At 34.6% G+C, this 25,881-nt stretch overlaps 1 protein-coding gene across 17 annotated transcripts in view; it reads left to right on the top strand.

Annotated features, from left to right (window-relative positions):
* CHD9 (chromodomain helicase DNA binding protein 9) overlaps positions 1 to 25,881 on the top strand; it is a 219,426-nt gene that overhangs the window by 162,554 nt on the left and 30,991 nt on the right. For all 17 annotated transcript variants that reach the window (XM_043435138.1, XM_043435135.1, XM_043435129.1 and 14 more), the window contains 12 exons: positions 471 to 647; positions 2,046 to 2,189; positions 2,509 to 2,764; positions 3,871 to 4,081; positions 6,000 to 6,195; positions 7,535 to 7,702; positions 8,386 to 8,565; positions 13,180 to 13,290; positions 18,078 to 18,274; positions 18,723 to 18,922; positions 21,893 to 22,052; positions 22,488 to 22,577. In XM_043435138.1, the coding sequence (XP_043291073.1) occupies positions 471 to 647; positions 2,046 to 2,189; positions 2,509 to 2,764; positions 3,871 to 4,081; positions 6,000 to 6,195; positions 7,535 to 7,702; positions 8,386 to 8,565; positions 13,180 to 13,290; positions 18,078 to 18,274; positions 18,723 to 18,922; positions 21,893 to 22,052; positions 22,488 to 22,577 (2,090 nt within the window). The remainder of the gene's footprint in view (positions 1 to 470; positions 648 to 2,045; positions 2,190 to 2,508; positions 2,765 to 3,870; positions 4,082 to 5,999; positions 6,196 to 7,534; positions 7,703 to 8,385; positions 8,566 to 13,179; positions 13,291 to 18,077; positions 18,275 to 18,722; positions 18,923 to 21,892; positions 22,053 to 22,487; positions 22,578 to 25,881) is intronic.

Below are 25,881 nucleotides of genomic sequence, written 5' to 3'. Positions count from 1 at the left end.
CACATAAACACCCAATAAATACTTGCTAACTAAATTATATGAGTGGCCAGTTTTTATATTTACTACTTATTTGCTATTATATGTGTGGAGTCATGGATATAAATAATAAACATTAAACACTGAAATTTTTTTGACTAGATTTTATAATAACCATTTCTTTTTTGACTTAACATTGTTATTAAGATTCTTAAAAATTATAAAATGTCTTATCAAGGAATACTTTTTTGGATATAATTAATTGTGTCATTGTTTTGGCAAAATTTTTGACAACATTCTTGAAAACTACAGTCTAATACAGTTTTAATGCTAAGGTTCCTCATTTTAAGGGAGTATCTCTGCATATATAAAAATTTCTATGGAAAATGTTTTATAGCAAATGTCATTAAGTGATTTGTATGCTAATTGATAGGAATTAAAAATTATGATCAAGACATTCTAGCAAATTATTACATTTGGTAATAAATTTCTAGGGGCGTATTATTCGAGGAGCTTACAGATTCCAAGCCATCATCACCACTTTTGAAATGATTCTTGGAGGCTGTGGAGAGCTTAATGCAATTGAATGGCGATGTGTAATTATTGATGAAGCACATAGGTTAAAAAATAAAAACTGTAAACTTCTAGAAGGTCTGAAACTCATGAATCTGGTAAGTGACTTAATGTCATTTTAATAACTTCCATTTCTTAGCTACATAGTAAAAAGAGCTGGTGCCAAAAATGTATTCCTTTTTTTTTTAAATTTTAAAATACAGATTTCTAATTTCTATCTGATAATTAAGATTATTTTGCTTTAATTAGAAAGGGGAAAAAATCTCATCTGTTTTCTAAGACTTAAATTTTTTAGTACTTTTCTCTTGAAAGCTTTAATAATTTTGTAATTTAAAAAGAAAAAAAAAAAAGAGAGAAACCTTGGGACAGTGTCCTATTGAAAAGAAAGAAAAGTATAAGTTTTAACGATAAATTCCTCAATAAAAAGCCCTTTCACCAAAGTTAAAATAGTATTCAGATCATTTTATCATAGAGGAATAAAGTTTCTGCACAATTAGCATGTATTTATTATAGTTAATGGGATTTTTGAAAGTCATCTTATTAATGTGTTTGCTTTCAAATCAAAGTATTTTGTGTTTTTTAACATTTCAATTTAATTAGCATCACGTAATTAGTACATGAGCACTTGAACAAATGACTCAAGTATATTTGTACAGAACTACATCAAGTAAAAGAACTGAAGTACAGAACTACATCAAGTAAAGCAGTGAAGTGCTCCTTCGTAGTCTTCATCCATGCCCACTCGCACTCTCCACTCCTTACTCCAGTATTTATAGATTGGTATATATTAGTCTAACTATTTACTAACATCGAATACTTACGTAGACATGCAGATACATATATAAATATTTTGCTTAAGAATTTAGAGATATTTTCAAATCAGATTTTAAATACTTTATACTATTATCATTAAAATACTTTATTTCCTTTTGTTACTATTATATTTAATTTGTAATGCATTTCTAGCTCAGAAATATTCCCGTCAGCCCTTCACATTGTTACATTGTTACTTTAATGATGTAAGAACTTGTTCTTTTGTAAGAAATCAAGTGATGATCTGCTAAATTATAAAGAATGAGCACTGTTTTGTATACAAATTACCATACCAAGAATTGCTAAGTACCCCCCCCCCAAGAATTTGTCTATTTCCTTGAATAAAAACCTAAAAATACACTTCTCATTATTTACTATTTTTCTTTTAAAAGCAATAGGTAAAAATTAATAGCAGACAAAGTAAGCTATTATGAGAATAATGCAGAGTAAATTAATGAGAGTAATTTAAATTAATGAAGAGTGGATGGAGATATATTTTGAGTTGATTCTTGAAAATTATGGTCATAAAAATGTTTGCGTTTCAAAAACATGGAAACATTTAATAATCTATGTCAACTTTCATATCATCTTAGCACAATGGTATTTGACATGGACATGGACATTGACAGGATATTGGCATAAACATGATACATTTATTGTCATGTTATTCTTTCTTTCTTTAGGAACACAAGGTGCTTTTGACTGGCACACCTCTCCAAAATACAGTTGAAGAACTATTCAGTCTTCTTCACTTTCTGGAGCCCCTAAGGTTTCCTTCTGAATCAACGTTTATGCAAGAATTTGGGGATCTGAAAACAGAGGAACAGGTATCCTATTAGTCTTTGTAAATAGGTACATCAAATCTCTTCTCATTGTAACTATGCATATGGATGCTACCTATGGACTTCCTGGTGGCTCAGATGGTAAAGTGTCTGCCTACAATGAGGGAGACCCAGGTTCAACCCCTGGGTTGGGAAGATCTCCTGGAGAAGGAAATGGCAACCCACTCCAGTATCTTGCCTGGAAAATCCCATGGACGGAGGAGTCTGGTAGGCTATAGTCTATGGGGTTGCAAGGAGTCGGACACGACTGAGCGACTTCTCTTTCTTCACTATGCTACCTATATTTTCATCATTTTTTATGCAGGTGCAGAAACTTCAGGCTATCTTGAAACCAATGATGTTGAGACGATTGAAAGAAGATGTGGAAAAGAAGTTGGCACCTAAGGAAGAAACCATCATTGAAGTAGAACTTACTAACATTCAGAAGAAATACTACCGGGCTATTCTGGAGAAGAACTTTTCATTTTTATCCAAAGGAGCAGGGCAGACTAATGTACCCAACTTGGTCAATACCATGATGGAGCTCAGGAAGTGCTGTAATCACCCGTATCTTATCAAAGGTAGTCAAAAAGGATTGCAGAGAAATCCTTTGCTTTCAACAAATACTCATGAAAAAATAACAGATGCTCAATAAAACTAACACAGATGTAGTAGCTGCTACAAGGAAAGGCACTGACCCTGTAACTCTCCACCCTGGTGTTTTGTGGGATTACAGTTGTTCCAGAGTCGGGGGCAGTGTGAGCTGCTTCGTAACAGTGTCCCATGTTAGCATCACCGGACTACAAAAGCAAGAGACGTGTTCAGTCTGACGTGGAGTGCAGTTCCTCCACCAGCTTAATCCTCCTTATGGACAAAGACATGGGCTTTACCATGTTTGAATCTCCGAATTTACATTTTTCTTCCTGGTTTCTTTTCAGTCTGGATACTCTAGTTATTGGCTCTAAATTTGTGTGCTCTGATAACATTACTTTTTAAGGTCTTGTCAGCTTCTCTATTAGTGATCCGTCTGTACATTTGAGTACTTTTACTTATTCCTGGGAATATACTCTTTATGCAAGACAAGCCATTTCTTAGACCAGTAACTAACTCGCTTGCAAATCTGGTACTCTTAGGGCTAGACAGGCTGGAGGAAAGGAGAGCACCCTTAATGCTAATCTAGACTCTAGGAGAAGTGTGGTCAAAGAACTATAACTTGACTTCCCTTTTAATTTTTCCTGTTTGCTTGTTTTGATGGCAAGCAGGATGCCTATAGACACATCTAGATTATGATCACCTTGCAGTGGTGACCACTGTTATATTGGTTTTTAAATACTAGAAACTTATTTAAAAGTATGTGTTTACTCACTTCGGATACAACTGCATTTTCACTAATTCTTATCCTAAGAACATCCATTCAACATTTAGCAAACATAAATTTGTAAGACATGCCAGTTTTCTTGGGAGATTAAAAAAATGCTTAAGACACTGTCTTTATCCTCAGTGGAATTATAGGCTGGTGTTGGTGGGGATTTACCCACAAAGATAAATAATTCTAACAAAAGCAGTGTACCACATTAAAAAATTTCAATGTGTTAAAGAAGCATAGAAGATAACTAATTTAAAAAGAAAGTAGTTGAGAGTATCTGCATTTGTGTGTTGATGCTGTCGTCTTATATCTCTTTGACAGGTGCTGAGGAAAAAATACTTGGAGAATTTAGAGATACATATAATCCAGCTGCTTCTGACTTTCATCTTCAAGCAATGATCCAGTCTGCTGGTAAATTGGTCCTTATTGATAAATTGCTTCCCAAAATGAAAGCAGGAGGTCATAAAGTGCTCATCTTCTCTCAGATGGTACGCTGCCTAGATATCCTGGAGGACTATCTTATACATAAAAGGTAAGGCATGTAGTTCACCGTGATTTATACTATAAAGTATGCTAAGTATATGGTATTAAGGTTTCTGCAGAACGGTTTACTGTAACCCAACTTTACTCAAGTCTTCTTTTTTACGTAGATAAGAATCCATTTAAATCTGTACATAAAGATTGTTTAAGATTATGTATCAGGTTTTCCTAACCTACATATTTTGCAATAGTAGACAGGGCTAATGAGACTAAGAAAATTTTGCACATTGACAGATATTTGCTGACCTATTGATGGGTGTATTAGGTTACATTTTATTTGATGTGTTTGTTAACCTTGTAGTAGCGACATTTTAAATGGATTTAATAACCGTCTTCAAAATTAAAGAAAATGATTCAAGATTCTTTTTCAGATCTTTTTCAGTGTGAAAATTAGAACCTGAACTTGCTGGACTTTGACTTATTGTACACTGTATTATATTTGCTCTTGTTTTCATCCTTTCTCATGTGTTTAATGTGGGTTTTTTGTTTTGGTTTGGTTTTTTGGTGTGTGGCAGTAAGATAATCTCTGCAATAATATCTAATCATTATTTAGATAAATAAGATATTTATCATAGGATATTTATCAGAGTATTTGTGGACCAACTAGAAATCAACACATTAATATAAAGGAGAATCTGAAGATTCAGCTGTAATTTTAGTTTATGATATTTTGACCCTTATTAATAAATAAAAATCAGTCTATGTTAGTTTATATTTTCAGATATTTTATAGTACATTTTTATTTTTCATTTTGTTTTCAGTTCCACTCTTAGTGTCAGTGTTCTCTCCTTTAGTCTCATTCCAAAACTTGTATTGCCCGTTTTATACCAAGTAGAAGGAGGATTAAATTGCAATATTCTTAAAATAGACATCCTTGCATTTTCTTGATGTCTTTACACAAAGAACTTTATAAGATAAAGATAAATTTGACTTATGATGAATTTCATGGAAAACCTCAGATTTCTTTCATTCAAAAGTAACACTATTAGGAGTCACACTCCCCATTTCACAGGCCCCAGAGATAACAGTGCAACTGCTGAGAAGACTAAATTATAGGTGGAAAGAAGTTTCTTAAACCAGAGGTGTGGCAAGAGTCATGTGTATTCTTCTTCTGGTTCCTAAATCTTTATGTATTTTATATTTATTGATGTCTAGCAGTTTCTGAGTTTTATGTTAAATGAGGAAGGATAAAAGAAGTTAAAATGTAATTATTTGTCAGTGATGAGTGTGAAGAATTAGCGTTATAGTTTACTTTTAAGAAATTATGGTTTATAGGCAAGTATATCAATTGAGGGAGTAACATGAATGAGGTAGCAAGAAATGTTTAAGCTTCTCGTATCAAGTTTTATTTAAACCTTTGCTTCTTGCCCCCCACCAAAAAAAAAAAAATCACTTGTTACGGTGACATTGGTGCATGCATGCTGAGTTACTTCAGTCCTGCCAACTCTGTGACCCTATGGACTGTAGCTCACAAGGGTCCTCTGTCCATGGGATCCTCCAGGCAAGAATACTGAAGTGGGTTGCCATGCCCTTCTCCAGGGGATCTTACTGACCCAGGGATCAGATCCATGTCTCTTAACGTCTCCTGCATTGGCAGGCAGCTTCTTTACCTCTAGCAACACCTGGGAAGCCCAGTGAGATCAGTAAAGTATATTAATTGTAAAGCTTTTTACCTATACATCCAGTAATGCAGAGATTTTGTTAACTTTATATCATTTTGTGTTTCCTGTTTAGCACAAACACCGAGAATTATAAAAGCATAGAAACTAGTTGGGGTAATATCACTTCTTAATTTGGTAGTAAACATTAATGTTGCAGCAAAATTGATAGCTATATGTCTGTCAACTTGATAGAATGCCTTTATTTTCATTATATTCATCTATCTAAATTTATTGCATTACACTTGATAGATATTTATATGAGCGAATTGATGGAAGAGTCAGAGGGAATCTTCGACAAGCTGCTATAGATCGATTTAGTAAACCTGATTCAGATCGATTTGTCTTTCTTCTGTGTACCCGAGCTGGTGGGTTGGGCATCAACTTAACTGCAGCTGATACATGTATAATTTTTGATTCTGATTGGAATCCTCAAAATGACCTTCAGGTAAACAAATTCCCTGGCTAAGAGAATTTTTTAAAATTTCCATGGCTATCTTTGATAATCCACCTGTTTTATTTTTATTTGGACAATTAACATGTATGTTTCCCTAAGAAATATTAGTGCCAAATAAAATAGATTAAATTATTTTAATTTAATGACAGTAAAATATAATAAAATATGCTTATTTATTTATTATACTTATTTATACTTATTACATTACATATCTTCTACCTCCTTGAGTGTAATATTGTTTAAATTATATCATATATATTTGTGAAATGCTTAGAATAAGTTTAAGAATAACTTATTTTACTTCTTTAAAAATAAGTGGTTACTTATTCTGATTTCATCTTTTTAATCATCACATAATGTAGTATGCATAGAATTGAGACATAATTGAATTTGCTTTTTGTGAAATGCTAGAGAAAATTAATGTATGCATTTAAATTAAGACTACTTGAACTTCCTAAAAGCATGGGAATATTAATTAGTGGTTATAATGAGTCAGAGTTTACAGAAAATGTGTTTCTAGGAAGGATACTAGACGAGATCAAAGTATTAGAGAAATTCTTCTTTTATTGTTCATAGTAGTCTCAGTATTACTGTATTGATATTATTCTTGAGAATATACCTGACTTAATAAACAGTGTTTAACCTTTCATTTGTATAATCTAGTTCAAAATTTATCGGAGTTTAAGTTCAGTAGGAATTTGAGATAATATATGAAGCTCTTATGTAATCTCTGCTGTCTTTACTTTCAAAATGTTTACATATTAGATAATTTGTTCTTTGCATGTTTAAGTAAAATTTGAGCCTCCAGAGTTATTCACCTTAAGTTTTTAGCCTTCTCAGAATTACCCGGCTTAACTAAAATATATTGAAAGGATTGTTGATAATGTAGCAGAGAGAAAAAAACTAGAGATTTAGGGTTAAAGTTTAAGTTTAAAGCCAGCGGCTAAAAAAATTTGTTCATAGAATTTATGTTCCTGTCTAGAATTGTATTGATGACACTCTCTTTAAGAAATAGTATTACTTCATGGATTTATGTTCTCAACATAGTAAGTTTAAATTTTAACTCATTGCTGATTGTGATATTTCTTCATGGATTCATATTCTTTGAACTATACATTTAAATTTTATTTTATTGCTGATTTTGGAATCATTTCTCATTTTAGTAAGCTCTGCCTTCACTTCCAGAGAAAGATTATATGCAATTCAGTAGCAGGAGTGTCTAAAATATTCTTACACATATTTTTATATCCCATCAAGATTGCTTAATGTGTAATGCCTTTTATGCTATTTTATAAAATAAATTGAATCTGTAACATTTCATTTTTTACAGGCCCAAGCTCGTTGTCACAGAATTGGTCAGAATAAAGCAGTTAAAGTCTACCGACTAGTGACTCGTAACTCATATGAAAGAGAGATGTTTGACCGAGCCAGTCTGAAACTGGGTCTAGATAAGGCTGTGTTACAGAGCATGAGTGGAAGAGAAAGTAATGTTGGTGGTGTATGTATATTTTCTTCTTTACTTGGAGTTTTCCTGTTTTTGTTTACATTTAATTTAAACCCCAGATAGCATATTATTTAATTTTGATCCATATTGAACACTAAGTAGATATTTTTATATAAGGAGGAATTTCAGAATAGAACTGTATTTATTAGTTAACAGTTTTGGAATCTGTTCTGTCTATATAGCTCCAGTAGTTGTGAATCCTAAGAGTAGGACTCACTACTCTCAAAAGTAGAAATTCTTTCTTTTTCGAGATGTTTGTATTATGTTTTCCCAAATTTTTTCTATAAAAAAGTTTTCAAATTGGTTTTTTTAGGGCTAAACTACTACTGTTGGCTTTGTCTTGTTATAAATGATGTTTTTGGCATTTTTCCCCTCAAAATCTTTTTTATACCTTATGATTATAACAACTATTTGAATCCTAGTACTAAAAAGAACCTTGAGAGATTACCTGCCCCAGAGGCTTTGTTTTAACTGAAGTTATCATGGGCAAATGGCATATCTTAGTTTAAAGATAGTAAAGAGTCAACAACTTCAATATGTTCTTCAGAGAATTCTCTCGGTACTCCCCGAGCCCAAAATGCAATTTAAACATGACTTCTGTGATTTTAGTGTTCTTTATGTATACTTTCTCATTTTATGAACTTTACAGAATTATCACCAAAATTTTTTCTCTTTAGATTCAACAGCTTTCCAAAAAGGAAATAGAAGATCTGCTTCGAAGAGGTGCTTATGGTGCCATTATGGAAGAAGAAGATGAAGGCTCTAAATTCTGTGAAGAAGATATTGATCAGATTTTACTACGTCGTACAAAAACCATTACAATTGAGTCGGAAGGACGTGGGTCAACATTTGCCAAGGTAACAGTGAGTGGTATTTTATAAATATACCTGTAGTATTCTCTCCTAAAAAAATTTAACTGTCTCTTACTCTACTATTATTTGAGGAGCACCTATTTAATGTCTAAATAAATAGAATTACTCAAAAGAAGTAGGTAATATATTATTTTCCTTCATTTTTATCTGCTGTCTCATATCGAATTTCACATGTACTGTTATGCTAGTGAAATGGATGGAGTAGGGGTTAATAACTAGAAATGGTTCTAAGTATTAATCAGAGTAGAACACTTGAAGTTAAATTAAGAAATGAAAGAACATACATGTGAAAGTTAGAGCAAAATATAAGTAACATAGCGTAGGAGGTTAAATCATTTTACATTAACTTGTAATAATTTAGAGTACTTAAAGGAGAGAAAGGATTTCTAATTTCATTTTAAGTGTTTAAATCAAGTTTAGGGAGAGTAGGATGAAGTTTGCTTATTGAAAAGAAATATTAATTATTTTAGCATTGCTATTTGGGGAAAAGATTTTAAAAATATACTAGCTGCCTTTATGCCGACCCTCTTCTCTTCTTCCCTCCCCCACCTCCCTGCTTGTAAACGTATATCTTGTGTTCATCTAAAGAGTTTTTTATTGCAGTATTCTGTCCCACCTGTAGTGATTCATACAGATTTCTCCTTCACACTTTATTTCCTTTCTGCATTTTCTTCCTTTGTCCCCTCTCCACTTCCAGCCCAGAAGTCTTTGTACATCTTTATGGAGAGCAGTGTAGTATGGCAAGTAGTCTAGGTGTTGCACCACAAGTAATGATATCAGTCTTCATGTGAAAATGTTCCTCTTGCATTCAGTAAGCATACTAATGTAATCATGTCAGGTGCTTTACTAAGTGGTGGGAATACTAAGATTAAAGGATTCTAGTCACTGAAAAAGAATAAAAGAAAGTATTTGGGAGAACAGCAAATCAAGAAAGTCTTTGCAGAGGAAATACGTTTAAGCTGACTCTGGAAGGAAGTTTGAATTTAGTTTTGTTACAAAAAGAGAAAGCCACATAAAGGAACTACATGTTGCTAAACTACAAGGAAGATTTCAAGAACTATGGTGCCAGGTGTGTATGGGTGTGCAGAGTAAATCAAAATGGAGATCAAATTAAGATTAGGGAGATTGGACCTAAATTGTGAAAAGCTCAAAAAAATTCCATTTTGAGGAATTTGAACTTGATTGTGAGGCAGTTGAAAAGTTTTTAAATCTCTTCAAGCAGAAAATGGACATGTCTGATTTAGAAATTTAACTCTAGCAGCAGTGTAGAGAATGAGATTGAAATGTGAAAGACTGAAAGTGTAGAGGCCAGATAAGAGCATTCTGTAAGCTGTGTCGATGGGCTAACCAGAGCAGTGGAGACCCATCTGAATCAACAAGAATTGATACGCAGTTAGAAATTTGGGGAAGGAGGTGTCAAAGATAACTTTAATGTAAATTTCTAGCCCAATTTCTGGTATTATTAAGTAAAACAGAGAATGCAGAAGAAGGAAGTTCATATGGAGAAAATAAAATATTGGAGCTGCTATATTTGTGACATTTATAGGGCATCCAAGTGGAGATATCCAGAAGAGTTGCCTAGGTTACAGATACAGATTTGGGAGTCAGAGAAAAAAGCAGAAGAAAGTAGTATTGTGGAAACAAATACTGTAGAAGTATAAGGTTAAGAACTAAAACTAGTCATGATTAGTTAGATATACCCTGGGTCTAGCTTCTTTCCTGGGAAATCTTGTTTCCTTTGTGTTCCTTACTCAAGTTGTCAACACACTATGTACAGACATTTTCCCCCTCTTGCCTGAAATTATCTGAAATTTAGTTAATTTAACCAAAACGTATTAGTCATAGAAATCACCTTTGTTGGTTAAACTAAGCATAGGGATATTCTCCTTAATTATTTTTTAATTAGTGAAGGCGTATCTTCATTTACAGTGTTAATTATAATAATCATGGAAAGTCAGAACAGCAAGACTTGAATTCTTGCTCATAAGCTTAGTGACCCTGGACAGTTAACATTGATGAGTTTTTCTTGTCCTGAAAGAGGAGAACATAATCATCATGCTCGACCTTTTCCTTCTTTACTATAAAGTGCTCTGTGAGTTTTATTTTCCTCAGATATCTAATCATAACCAGCTGTACTCTAAGAATGTGAAATACTTAAGCACTTAAGTATCTATTTTAAACCTTCAGACCAGATAGTAATTGTTGCGTTTGAAAAAAAGAGCCTACTGAAGAAGTAACACTACAGTAGCTGAAGAGGTACCTCATAAGCCTGTACTTAAAATTTTTTCATTTCCATAATTGTGTGGAAATGCCACTGTATGATGGGCATTTGGCATAGTAGAATATGGCACTACTCTATGTAGTGGCACCAAAGGAATTAAGTTGGTACTCTTTTTGGCTTTTCCCTGGAATTTCCAGAACTTCAGTTGCTCAGTTGTTTTCAGTGGTTTTATGTAACTGTAATTACAATATGTGTTTCTTTGCATTACCAAAGAGTTTTTGACAAGAAGTTCCATATGTGGAGCAGGTTTCCCTGATGGCTCAGACGCTAAAGAATCTGCCTGCAATGCAGGAGGCTTGGGTTCAATCCCTGGTTTGGGAAGATCCCCTAGAGAAGGGAATGGCTACCCACTCTAGTATTCTTGCCTGGAGAATCCCATGAACAGAGGAGCCTGGTGGGCCACAGTCCATGGTGTCGCAAAGAGTCGGACACAACTGAGCAACTGACACTTTCACTTTCTTCACTGCATATATGGAGCAGCGTGCATAATAAGACTAACCAGACTTAGTTAAATATAGTAAACACTTTTGGGGGGGTGTGGGGGGCTGGGATCTTAGTTCTTCAACCAGAGATTGAACCCACTTCTTCAGCAATAAAAGTGCAATGTCCTAACCACAGGGCTGCCTGGGAATTTCCAACACTAATTCCTTAATACCATCCATCAGTTTTTCAGTGTTAAAACTTTCAGTTATCTTGAATTTCATAAATGGCTTGTTTACTTGTAGTAGTTTTATTACCTATGTGTAATTTTCTACATTTTAAAGTTCAACTGAGATGCAAATGAAGATTTTTATCATTTGATTATCCCTCAGATAATTTGCCATTATCCTGCAGGCATTCACTAATTATATTCTCCTTTGAAAATCATTTTATGTGACTATATTTTTTCATTTATTTTCATAGAGGTTTTGTTGTTCAGTTGCTAAGTTGTGTCCAATTCTTTGCAACCCCATGGACTGTAGCCTGCCAGGCTTTCCTGTCCTTTACTATCTCCCAAAGTTTGCTCAAACTCAAGTGCGTTGATTTGGTGATGCCATCCAAGCATCTCGTTCTCTGTTGTCCCCTTCTCCTCCTGCCCTCAATCTTTCCCAGTATCACGGTCTTTTCCAGTGAGTCAGCTCTTCGCTTCAGGTGGCCAAAGTATTGGAGCTTCATCTTCACCCTCAGTCCTTCCAATTGAATATTCAGGGTTGATTTCTTTTAAGATTAACTGGTTTGCTCTCACTGCTTTCCAAGGGATTCTCAAGAATCTTCTCCAACACCACAGGTCAAAAGCATCAATTCTTCGGCATTCAGCCTTCTTTATGATCCTGTTCTCACATCTGTACATGACTGACTACTGGAAAAACCATAGCTTTGACTATATAACCTTTGTCGGCAAAGTGATGTCTCCGCTTCTTAATACACTGTCTAGGTTTGTCATAGCTTTTCTTTCAAGGAGCAACCTTCTTTTAATTTTGTGGCTGCAGTCATCCTACACAGTGATTTTGGAGGATGAAAATAAAATCTGCCACTGTTTAGGCTCTTTTCTTAAAGTATTATACATCTTTACTGCATATTTCATTTTTATAAAGAGCACTGTGATGACTTTTCTTTGAAGCAGCATTTGTATTTTTAGGAACTTAAGTTGCAGATAATGGTTATTCATGAATCGCAGTGTTGAACTATAATGTCTAAAGTTTGGTTTAGTTTAAAGATTTTATATAATTTCTATAATATTTAAGAAAATAAGTCATTTTTGTTTTTTTATTCCTCTGTAATTTCTTAATTTTTGCAGTGCTTATGCAGTATTTTTGTTGTTAGGAAAAGAGTTTTTAAAAGAAAAATAGGCAGTGACTCATTTTTCTTTATTTCTCATCTTCTGTATTGCATTTTTAAGCAGATGTATCTACTTAAAAATGGGATGGAAATAAAGTAGGAGAATACCAGAAAATGAACTGTATAGGGCAAATAGGTTTAAAATTCTTGTAACCTAATTTCTTTATATTCGTGTAGTATTTTTAAAAATTAGTTCTGTAACATGTGGTTTTTTTTGACCAAAAAGATTTGATCCCAGCTTACCCAAAGTTAAATAACTGTTTTAACTTTGCTCCTAAAACCCCAGCCTCTGTTGGTGTTGAGCTTTTTGCCATAAGCAGATGCTGTCTGTGTTTCACGTCATTGCAGTTTGGAACATCCTTTGAGTGTGCATGTTATGTCTGTGCTGAATTCAAATTCTGTCCACAGTAAATATGAGGAGATAAGATTTTAGATACACTTTAATAGATTTTTCCTCTAAGCTTCAAAAGATTTTGAAAAATTACCATTATGTATTTCAGGCAAGTTTTGTGGCATCTGGAAACCGAACAGATATTTCATTAGACGATCCCAACTTCTGGCAAAAATGGGCGAAAAAGGCAGAAATAGATATAGATGCCATCAGTGGTAGAGTAAGTATTTCCGTCCCTTAAAAAAAAGTTACCTTTGATATATTTTATTATTATAATATTTTAAGGTGTTCAGCTATGTACTTACTGAAATTTATCTGCATAAATAAATTGATACAAGGCAGTTAAATGATAACATATTGAACCAGGCACTGCTTCGATTTAATTCTTCAAATACATGATATGATAGGTTGTAATACAGGGAGAGTTAAATTTTGGACGTTATTTATGTCTTAAAATTATAATGTGCTTTTAAGTTTTCTAATTGTCTTCAAATAATGGATTACTTTTATTTCACTCTTTAACTTTCATTTTGCTTTTTTGGTGTCAGATCTTATTAATGATGATCTAGTCAACTATAAAAAGAGAAAAAAGCAATCAAAAAAGGGGCATTTTCAAATTCTGACAACTGAAAAAATTTAAAATCCAGTTCTACTTATGTACATGAATCTATTATGCTTAATAAGTATTATGAAATTTAAAGAAATAAGAAAGTTGCTTTTTAAACTTAAAACCCTTTGGAGTTAAGAAAGGGCTAAAAAGCTAACACAGAATTCATGGAACTGATAATAATATAACTGTTCACTTTGAAAGACACCTGTCTAATAATTTATAGGAATCAATGTTTGTGAGTCTTACCTTCTGTCAAAATAACTGTTAAATGGTTTAAAGAAATTTATATTAAGCATTGATGCATGGGATCCATTTTAATCGATAGCCTTTTAAAATGTAAAACTTTACAATGAAGAATAATGCGACTACCAAATAATCATTACTGTATAATAGGTTTTGGAAATATGTATAACTATGTGTGAAGCATTATAAATAAGTAAATTCGAAAAGAGATGTTTATTAAAATATTACTGTTTGCATGTTGGCATGTTTATATGCCTGAAAAGTCAATGGAATCTGCAAACCACTATAAAATTAATGAATTAGTGAATTAACAGGATAGAGGATAAATAATGACATTTAGCCTTCTTAAATATCAGTACTACCAGAAGTAGAAAAATTATGGAAGAGGAAATCTACTTCATAGTAGAAAAAAAGATTAGAACACTTATGGGTATACCAGCTGGTCATGTATGATTTTAATAAAGTGAATTACCAAACTTAATTGTAAGATTTGTCAATTAGAAAAACTGTACATTTTAAACATTTTAAACTTGAGTTTATAAACATAGAAATGCAACCCCATCAAAAATATTAACAATTTATTCATCCAACCAAACAAAATCTAAAAATTCCCCTGAAATAATAAATATTCAAGAATACTAAATCAACTCTTAGGAATCTGACTCAGCAATAATCACACATGTTTAATGATAATGTGGTACATTGATGTACATCGCTTGCATTGTTCATTTTAGAAAAAAATTATATATAATCAGTACTTTTATATTATCTAATGCAGTAAGTAGAAATCATCACGTAAGTACCTACATACTCACTTAGAGCTCTGGAACAGGATGTTTTAGTCACTAAGTAATGTCCAACTCTTTGCAACCCCATGGACTATAGTCCACCAGGCCCCTCTCTCCGTGGGACTTCCCAGGCAAGAATACTGGAGTAGGTGGCCATTTCAGTCTCCATGGGATCTTCCCCACCCAGGGATCAAGCCCACGTCTCATGCATTGCAGGTGGATTCTTTACCACTGAGCCACCTGGGAGGCCCCCTAAGATAAGATAGTTAACTTTAAAGAGTCAGAGAAAACAGTACTTACAGTGTGATCTTGGTTTATGATTTTTCAAAAGTATATAATGGTAATAACACAGACACTTGTATATTTGTGCTGGCTCCAGCTAGAGCATACTATAAGCTAAGTACCTTTCTTATGCTATGACTAAAATGAATGAGACAGATGAACCACTGCTTTAATAGAGCTTATAAGTTCTGGTGGGTATATAAACAAATATATAAGGTAATTTCTGAGACCAAAGAAAATAAAATCGTAAGATGGTAGAGAGTACATGAAGGAGTGGAGATAGCATTAGGGGACTAGCATTAGTGGAGATAGCATTAGGGGACTCTGAGGGGGACATCTGTCCTGAGACTTGACTGATGAGAACAAGGCAGCAATGTAAAGACATGAGAAATAAAATGGCAAGGTAGAGGGAATAGCAGTGAGCCATTGGTTGAAACAAGTTTAGTGTGTTCCAGAAATAGAAATGGCTTTGTGTCAGAACACAGGGAGGTGTTGAGAGTGGTGACAGCTTAGGTCAGGGATGATAGATACGGCTCAGATCAACAGTACCTTATAGATAATCTTATGGAGTTAAGGATTTTATAAATAAATTTGTATAAGCATATAGATGGCTCCATGGTAAAGAACTTGCCCTCCAGTGTAGGAGACACAGGTCAAGGGTTAGGGTTAGGGTCAGAAAGATCCTCTGAAGAAGGAAATGGCAACCCACTACAGTATTCTTGCCTGGGAAATCCCATGGACTGAGGAGTCTGGTGGGCTACAGTTCACGGGCTTGCAAAGAGTTGGACATGACTTAGTGACTAAACAACAACATAGTCATTTAACACTTGTGCAGTTATGTTTTCTGATTTATACACTGTTTAAAATTTTTTATATTTTCCAGCAAGAAGTATCATCAAGACAGATGGGTATATATGTTTAAAATGTAAAAGTATATTAACATATAATAAAGGAACTAAGATATTGAAAGAAGTATATAGAGAGCAAAGAATAGACTAAGAACAGGAGAAAATCAATTTATAGGATGTAAATAAATAGCATTAGAGGAAAAGGAATTATGTAATAATCATGATTAGAATATTCAGTTAGCATTGGGGAAGTATTTTAATAATATGCTCTATACCAAGTAAACTCCAATTTGTGGTAAGTGTATTTTTGAAATAAAACATGAAAAATAGGAAATCTGATTTCTATTTTATCAAATATTTGATGGGAAAACATTCTGAATTAGAAATCACAAAGGAAATAATTGGCATATTCAAATATATGACAAAAAACTATGTAATGGAAAAAGGTGCTATCTGACTGGTGACTGTAACAGAAGTATATATGAAAGTATTTTTATTATATAAAAGTTGATGTATTATAGCTGATTCATGTTATACAGCACATACTAACACAACATTGTAAAGCAGTTTAAAAAAAAGCTAATGTAAATTGATCACAGGTAGAAATAAATCAAAATCTTTACAGATTATGGGCAAAAAAATACTTGAAAATTTACCTGAGAAAATAAAACTAAGGTTTTTTTCTCTGGGGGGGGTGGTGACCAGGGAAAGGAACGACTCTTTGGTTTGTTCTTAATTTTTATTGAAGTATAGTTGGTTTACAGTGTTGTTTCAGTTTTGTGTGCACAGCAAGGTGTTTCCATTATAAATACATAAATTTTTTTTTCAGATTCTTTTCCCTTACAGGTTATTACAAAATATTGAGTATAATTCTCTGTGTTATACACTAGGTCCTTGTCAGCTTTTTTTTATGTAGAAGATGCCAGTTAATAAATGTAGAAGAAATAAGAGAAATGAAAATCTCAATTAATCCACCCTATTGATGAATTCTAAAATTAGTTTAAAATATAAAGAGAAGCTAAACTTATATATAACTTTCGAAATATTTATTAATTACAAAAGGAAAACTAGTAAGTTTGCAGTGGAAGAACTTAATAGAAAGGGTTGGTGTCATGAGTAATGACATACTAGCATTCTATAGCCCATTAAATTCAGTGCCCTGTGTGCATACTCACTGTGGGATAGCAGAGCCTGCCTGGCCCGCTTCCCCCTACACTTTACCCTCTCCTGCTCTGGGACTTAAACATCGAATGCCTTTTCAGGTCCATTGCTCTTTTCATCACTTAGAATGTCATCTCTTCCTTGGATGCCTGGCAAACTACTTCTCCTTCTTAGAGATCTCTTTCAAGAATCACTACTTTGTAAATCATTCTGACTTTTTTGTACCTGTCTTGTATCATAACGTATTGTATCCTGAAAAGCATTTGTTTACACATTAGTCTGATCTTCAAGACTATCAATTTCTCCTGAGCAGAAAACTGTCTTAGTCACAGCTACGCCTGCAGCCCATAACATAGTGCCTAACTTAGAGAAATTGCTCAATAAAGGTAAAAGTTTGTCAACTTAGGTTGTTTCGAATGAATTAAAGTGCACTGAACCTAGTGAGGCTCACACACTTACTACCTTGCTTGTTGTATATTCTGTTCCCTTCGTTCGCTCAGTCGTGTCTGACTCTCTGCAGCCCCATGGACTGCAGCGCGAGTATTAGTATGAGTCATTTGGAAAGCACGGAAACGTGATTCCAGATCCATGAAAACAAAGTATACCCTTTAACCAATATTTCTATTTCTGGATATTTCACTTCTTTGGACTTTAGGATAAAGTACGAAGATTCACTTTAGCATTGTATCTTTAAAAATTGAAGACAATCTAAATTAAATTATGGTTTAATTAGGTAAAGAAAATAATTATGATGCTTAAATTCAGTTTAAAATATAGTTTATGATTGTTGTAGAAGCACAAATAATAATTTACAGATTAATAATAAAGTCATTTACCAAATTCTTTTTATCCTATGATTGTAATATGAATTTATGACAAATGGTAATGAGGATTTTAAAGAAATATTAAAAATTCTAAGTTGATTTAGTAGGTCAGTGGAATTGTTAGTAATTTATTTCTTCTGGCTTTATATAATTATTTTGTTGTTTGTATAGCTTGAGAGGTAAAAATGAAAAATACTGTCATAAACAAAATAGTAAAAGGACCTTCAAGTAATAGCTATTAAATTTTACAGAACAGCTTGGTTATTGACACTCCAAGAATTAGGAAGCAAACAAGACCCTTCAGTGCCACAAAAGATGAGTTAGCTGAATTATCTGAACCCGAAAGTGAAGGAGATGAAAAGCCCAAACTTCGGAGACCCTGTGAGCGTTCGAATGGCTATGGAAGAACTGAATGCTTTAGAGTAGAGAAAAATCTGCTAGTTTATGGGTAAAATATTATTTTTAATGTTTACTGTTAGTTGTCTGGTATATAAATTATAGGAAACATATACTATATTTTACTATACTTTTTGTCTTGTTAGAATCAATAAAATTATTTTTAAAGTATCATGCATTTATATATTTAACATATTTAACAGAATGATGAGATACCTTAAATTTTAAAATTATAAATGTATTGCTAATGTCAAACTCCTTATTGTTCTCAGATTTGCATATTCAGTAACAAAATGGATAATATTGTTATCCATTATTGAATAAAATGTACTAGAAATTACCATGATTCTGCATTTTATTCTATGGGGAAAAAACTTTTATTAGGTAAATCCTGTTAATGACAAGATGTGTTTTTTGCAGTTTTCTGGCCTTTATCCATGAGTTATGTTTTTCTCTAGGATTTCATACAATATTAATGTAAATATACATTTTTTAACTAGATGGGGCCGATGGAGGGAGATTCTGTCTCATGGCCGTTTTAAAAGGCAGCTAAACGAGCACGATGTAGAAATTATCTGCCGAGCCCTCTTGGCGTATTGCCTTGTTCACTACCGAGGAGACGAGAAAATTAAAGGCTTCATATGGGATCTCATTACTCCAACTGAAGATGGGCAGACACGAGAGCTGCAGAATCATCTAGGTAGGAACATCCTTTATTTCCTTTTAAAATTCAGCTCTAGTTGTATCACTCACTAGCACTTAAACTCCCGCTTAGTAGTCCATAATATGGACATTTCTTAATTCATTTGGCATCTCCATTAATGATGGACATTTAAGACATTTCCAGTTTTAGACAATTGAAAAACAGGTATCAGTGAAGATCCCTGTACATTCCTCGTTGTGCACAGGAACAAATCTTGCACTAAAGTAAATATCAAGAAATGGAATTGTTGAGGTACAGCATATACACATCCATAGCATCTAAAATGTGGTCTGTGAGCCTTTCCCAGGAGCTTTTTAGAAATGAAGAATCTTAGACCTCAGACCTACTGCATCAGAATCTACGTTTTAACAAGTTCCTCAGCAATTAGTATGTATATTAAAATTTGGAAAACAGTGATAATCCATTTAATTTTTTTTTAATATTTTAATTTGCCATCCAATGTGGCTATGCCAATTTATAGTCTTATCAAAGGGCTGGAAGTTTTTCTTTGTAATCTTTGTAACCTTGCTAACAGAACATTCATTTTTTTCCATAAAATAACTAAATTTTCTATAAAGATAAAAAAGATGACTCTTCCCTTAAATTTGTGTTACAGTTTTGTTCCCTTTAATCAACAAATACCTGTTAAAGCACCTGTCATGTGCTTCTTTGCAAAGTACTGGGAAAATGAGAAGGAACGACACAGACAAGATCTCTGAACTCATGAACCTTACATTCTGGTCAGGCAGAGTTAGACTATATGGACCTTTGTGAGCAAAGTGATATCTCTGCTTTTTAATGTGCTATCTAGGTTTGCCATAGCTTTTCTTCCAGGGAGCAAGTGTCTTTTGATTTTGTGGCTTGCAGTTACCATTCTCAGTGATTTTGGAGCCCAATAAAATGAAATTACCTAAATACTTGTAGATTATGATGAATACTGTGAAGGAAATAAACCAAGGACTGAGATGGAGAAGAACAGAAAGCACGTGATTTAGATTTGGGTGGTCACTGGGGTTCTGTCCCAGCAGGAGGGAATGAAGTTATTAATGTGAAGAGTGATTTCTGGTAAAGAGACAAGATTGTGTATATTACACAAATATAATTTCATTCTTCCTTGAAACCCAACTTAAATGTCAATAAAGAGGAAAAAATTCAAGGCATTAAGCTTGATGAAGTATACAGGTAAAAATTTTAGTTTCTTAAATAGTAGAACGGAAGGAAATGGAGAGGGCATCTATAAATCAGTGGTTCACAACCAGACATGATTTTGTGCCCCAGTCTTGCTCTCACTCTGGGTTGTCACAACTTCGAGGATGTCAGTGGCATCTACTGGGTAGAGGCCATGAGTGCACAGGCAGCACCCACAATAAGAAACTGTGCCGCTCACAATAACAGTAGTGCCAGGATTGAAAAGCTTGCTATAATCTGAAAGGTTTAAATGTCCTCAGCCAGTTATAATGTGTGAGCCTTATTTGGGTCCTGATTGAAAGCAGCAGCCCAGGGGAAATTTCTCTGTTATTTTTATTAGATAATTTTAAATCTGAATACTAAATATTAAGTAAGTATTATTGCATTTTTTGGGGCTGACATGTTGTAGGGTATTGTAATTTTTTTTTTTTTAAGGAGGTCTTTTACATGTGTTAAAAGACTCGGACATTTATTAGAGGTGATTATTGTCTTCAGTTTATCTCAAAATAGTATTGGAGTTTGGGGAACAAACATAATATAGATGAAGCAAAATTGGCTGTGAATTGATAATGAAGTTGGAAGATAGGACCCAGTGCTCCATCGTATTATTCCATCTATTTTCGTGTATACTTAATTACGTAATTTAAAAATAAATAAGAATAAACCTTTAAAAATAGACAGGGTGGGAAAAGAATTTTGGAATCTCGAAGCATTAGATTAGTGGTAACTAACTTAACCAACTGGAGAAAACTGAATCTTAGGTCAACATTAGGAAAGGGCAACAACCAACTGATTTTGCTTAATAGGTTATCCAAAAGTTTCAGGAGTTTGTGACATCCATGACCTCTGAAAGTGGGTATAAAAGACAGGCGCTTTGATTGAAAGTTGTTTAAAGGGGATATCAGACCCCTAAATACCCTCTTCAGCTCCATATAGCCATGATATAAAGACTGACTGAATGTTTATTCTCTAGAGAAAATAAAATAAGGTCTGCATTGCATTGGGATTTGCAACATGGACTTACCAAATGACTGTTAAATTAATATGTATAGTGGACAATGTCATACTCAAGGAAGAAAACTAAGAAATTTTCCTTGGTTAATCTGACCAGAGCAAAACATAAAGATAATGACAGGAAAAAGCCAGTCAGATTACCCTTCAAAGAGGCAGTCCACAGTCATCTCCATTCATTCAGACTGCCAGTCAGTTTTCCTTTCATTCTTAAATATGAGCAAATAACCAAGACTAGCAGAAATCTGGGGAAAGTCTCCAACATGAATGAGAGACTAAAACAAATTGCTAAAATGTAATTGTAGGAAACAAAGACTATAAAAAGAAAACTTCTAAAATACTAATATTTGAAAAGATACTTCAAATATACCATGATTTTGAAAGCAGAGTAAACATACTCTTGCAAAACAGATCATTTAGCCACAACTTACACTTTTGTCACTAAGGAAGCATAAAGTAAAGCACAGGGAAAGGTTTGATCTTTTGGTTTTTACATTTAGAAAAAAATGTTTTGGAACATAGAGGTAATCAGAATGATTGCTTAGAGATACTAAATTGGGTGTTTGGCAGACATCATGTTAATATGTACGGAATCATTGTATCATCTTGTAATTTAGTTAATATTGGTACCATTAACATTTCAAAGATCTCTGTATAGCCTTGACAGACCTCTGAAAGCCTCCAGAAGTTGCTTGCATTGTAAAAATGTTTCAAACAGAACATCTTTATACAAATTATCCCTGATTTCACATGTCCTCATTTCAACAGGCCTGTCAGCCCCGGTACCTAGAGGTCGAAAAGGAAAGAAAGTAAAGACTCAGACAAGCTCATTTGATATACAAAAAGCAGAATGGCTTCGAAAATACAATCCTGAGCAACTACTTCAAGATGAAGGCTACAAAAAACATATAAAACACCACTGTAATAAGTAGGTAGTGGGGTATTTTTAACACAACTCATTAAAAGTTTACTTTTCTGACTTCTAACAATCTTAAAGCATGCTGCTTTGGAGTACAAAGACAGTGTGGTCTAGGACCAATCCTACTCTTAATCTTATAGGGTGTCCTTCAGCAAATCATGGTACCTCTTGTGTCACTATTCATCAAGAGAGAGAATAAAACTGACCTCCAAGTGATCTTGTTGTGCCTTACTTGGCTGTTAAATAATGATGATTGTGAAGATTTTGGAGTAACCTATTATATACACACACATATAGTAGTAATGGGATTAATTTAATCAGAAGTAATTGTTAATTATTTCACTATAAAAATTCTGTATACAAATTCTTTTAATTTTAACCCCATGGATGAATTTTCTTTAATGATAGTTAATGTCTTTTGATTTTTTTTCCCCTCATTTTTAGAGTTTTGCTTCGTGTAAGAATGCTGTATTATCTAAAGCAAGAAGTCATTGGAAATGAGTGTCAGAAAGTTTTTGATGGAGTTGATGCAAGGTAAATAACATGTTTATGTTTATTTTTTAGCAACATAATGAGGCAAAAGTTAAATGACCAGGAAATTGTATATTAAGTGACTCTTTATTCAGTGAAATTCACAGAAAGGAAAATCTTCCAAATTTAGAGTAATCCTTGTCAATTTGTTGCCTTTTGTCTATTAATCTCATTGTTGGCTCTGTCACTGAAAATTATAAGAGTGAAAACAGCAGTAGTAGCAGTTTCCTACTACCATGTGAAGTGAAAGTCGTTCAGTCGTGTCCGACTCTTTGCGACCCCATGAACTATACAGTCCATGGAATTCTCCAGGCCAGAATACTGGAGTGGGTAGCCTTTCCCTTCTCCAGGGGATCTTCCCAACCCAGGGATCAAACCCGCCTCCTGCATTGCAGGTGGATTCTTTACTGGCTGAGCCACAAGGGAAGCCCTCCTTTCTGGTCGTGGTGGTGAAACAGCTCATTTGTGTTTAATCACATTTGAGATTAATGGTCATAAGTTTGAAGTAAGTCATTTGACAGGGTTCATGTGATTTTCTCCAGCAGTGTTCAACTGCTTCACTTCAGTTCAGTTCAGTCGCTCAGTCGTGTCCGACTCCTTAGTTATAGGCAAAAGGTAAATGGATTTTTAGATTTAACATGAATTGGGGTTGTATCATGTATGTAGAACAGAGGGAAAAGCAGGCAAAGAACTTTAGTGAGTACAGTGCTAGACTACAGAATGGTTATTTATAATGAGGAAAGTGGGGGATGAAAGTGATGATGGATAGTAAGTGGTAAGATAGGGGACACCGTGGTGAAGCTAGAGAATTATAGTGAAAAGTACCCAAGTTAATTGAGTTGGAAGGAACTGACAGTTGGAATTCTGATTGAAGAGATTATGCTGCTATTGGTGATGATAAGATTAAGTATATGACTGTGTGCATGTGTGGCTGAGGTAGAGAGGAAAAAAAGATAATGTAAAGGTCAAGGAACTGAGAGACCAAGGTATTGGATGGATCACTTGAGGATGCAAAAGTTTCTCGTTGTAGTAAGAGGGAGGAAACTTAAGTTTTAGGGCTCCTACTACCTTATCTAAGCCCTAAAACTGTAATTCTCTAGCTTCATCATGGTGTTGGTGTCCCCATGTTACCACCTACTATGCATCATCACTTTCATCCCCCACTTTCCTCATTATAATAACTATTCTGTAGTCTAGCACTGTACTCACTAAAGTTCTTTGCCTGCTTTTCCCTCTGTTCTACATACATGACACAACCCCAATTCATGTTAAACTTAAAAATCCATTTACCTTTTTGCCTATAACTAAGCAGTTGAACATTGCTGGAGAAAATCACACACACTCTGCCAAATGACTCACTTCAAATTTATGATCATTAATCTCACATGTGATTAAACACAAATAAGATGTTTAACCAACACGACCAGAAAGTTCATTTACTGGTTCTTCAAGAGGACCATTCCATTCCTCTCTCCTCAAACCATCTTCCTATCCTACTAGCATCCCCTCCAGTAATGACTTTGGTGTATATTTCATGGAGAAAATAGAAACAGACAAGAGCTACCTTCAGTTCTACTTGTCGTGTGTGTCCCCCTATTTGTTCCTTCTCTCAGGATGCCCTAGAAATCCTCCTCCTCATCCTCCTTAGAGCAGCCCTTATGCTTGGAATTCATCTCTTACCTTGTAAAGATTTTACACCTTTGTTTCCTGAATCATCATTTCCCCCACTCTTTACTGAATCATTCTCTTGGCATATATACGTTTCTTAATGTCATTCATTTTAAAAAGAACAAAAAACCTACTATAATGTACGTACATCCTTCTAATCCATTTCTCTGCTCTTCTTCACACAAATAGAGAGCTGTGTGGGTTGATAATCTTACACCTCTTTACTTTGCATTTTCTCTTCAGCCTGTTCCAGTTAATCCTGTATCTCCACTCTCTGACTGAAATGATTTTTAGTAAGGCCATTAATAATCTCCAGTGTGAAGTTTAGATGTCTCTGAACTTAGTCTGTTTCTCCCTTCTTGAAATGATGTCTTCAGGAGACATCCATGCTTCTACACCCACCTGGTTGTTCTTTTCTCCTCGTTGGTCATCCTCTTTTCCTTTGCTAGCTCGTACTCTTCTAATAGAGGCTTCCCAGTTGGCTCAGCGGTTAAGAATCCATCGGCTAATGCAGGAGACGCTGGTGCAATTCCTGGGTCGGACGATCCCGTGGAGAAGGAAATGGCCACCCACATCAGTATTCTTGCCTGGGAAATCCTATGGACAGAGGTGCCTGGAGGTTACAGTTCACAGGGTCGCAAAGAGTCGGATGTGACTGGGAGACTAAACAACAACAGTTCATCTGATAGATCTCTAGATGTTGGATTGGTCAAGAGCTGTGTCCTCAGCTTGCTTTCTTGTCCTTTCTCCTTAGGTGAATTTATGTAGCCTCATCATATCAAATGTGATCTATACATAGATGACTGTCATATTTACATATTCATCCCAGACCTTTCCCCTCAGCTCTAAGGTCTAAAGCAGCTGCCTCAAATATTTCCACTTGAAATATCTGATTAACATATCAATTTTCCCCTGCATTTTCCAAATCCTCTGTCTCCTTTTGTTCCCTCCCCGCCTTCCCACATACAGGCCTTCTCCATCCTAGTAAATCTACCACCCAGTTGCTCTGGTATCATTCTTGATTATTCTCTTCTCAAACCCTACAGGAAGACTTGCTAGCTTGACAAAGTATATGTGAAGTCTGAGCACTTTTTTCCTCTTTCCTCTGCTGACTCCCTAGTCCAAGGCGCCATCATCTCATGTTTAGACTTTTGCAGTGGCCTCCTTATTGAGTCCCTTTGCCTCTTCTTTTTCAAGAGTAGTTGGATTTTGGTTGTTGTTGTTTTGGCCCGGCCCCAAGATTTGCAGGATCTTAGTTCCCCGACCAGGGATTGAACCCATGCCCCCTTCAGTGGGAGCACAGAGTTCTAACCACTACTGGACTGCCAGGGAATTGCCATTTTTGCATCTTTTGCCTCTCTACAGTTGGACCTTGATACAGAAGCCAGAGTGATCTTTGTAAAGCAAAAATCAGACCAAGGCAATCCTCTTCTCAGAACCTTCTCATTTCTCTTAGAGTAAAGACCCATCCTGCAGTGCCCTACATCAGTCTGGGCCCTCTTGCTCTACTTTGTCCTTCATCCAGTGTTCCCCCAGCATGTCAGGCTCATTCTGTGCTGTCTGCCCAGTGCAAATACTCTTTCCCCTCTTTTTCCTCAGAAGTGCCTGCTCCCATCATGCAGGTCTCAGCTTAGGTTTC

Source organism: Cervus canadensis, chromosome 18 (assembly GCF_019320065.1).
Source record: "Cervus canadensis isolate Bull #8, Minnesota chromosome 18, ASM1932006v1, whole genome shotgun sequence".
Classification (NCBI taxonomy): domain Eukaryota; kingdom Metazoa; phylum Chordata; class Mammalia; order Artiodactyla; family Cervidae; genus Cervus; species Cervus canadensis.
The sequence above is the reverse complement of the archived record's forward strand: the minus strand, read 5'-3'. Positions and strand labels throughout refer to the sequence as shown.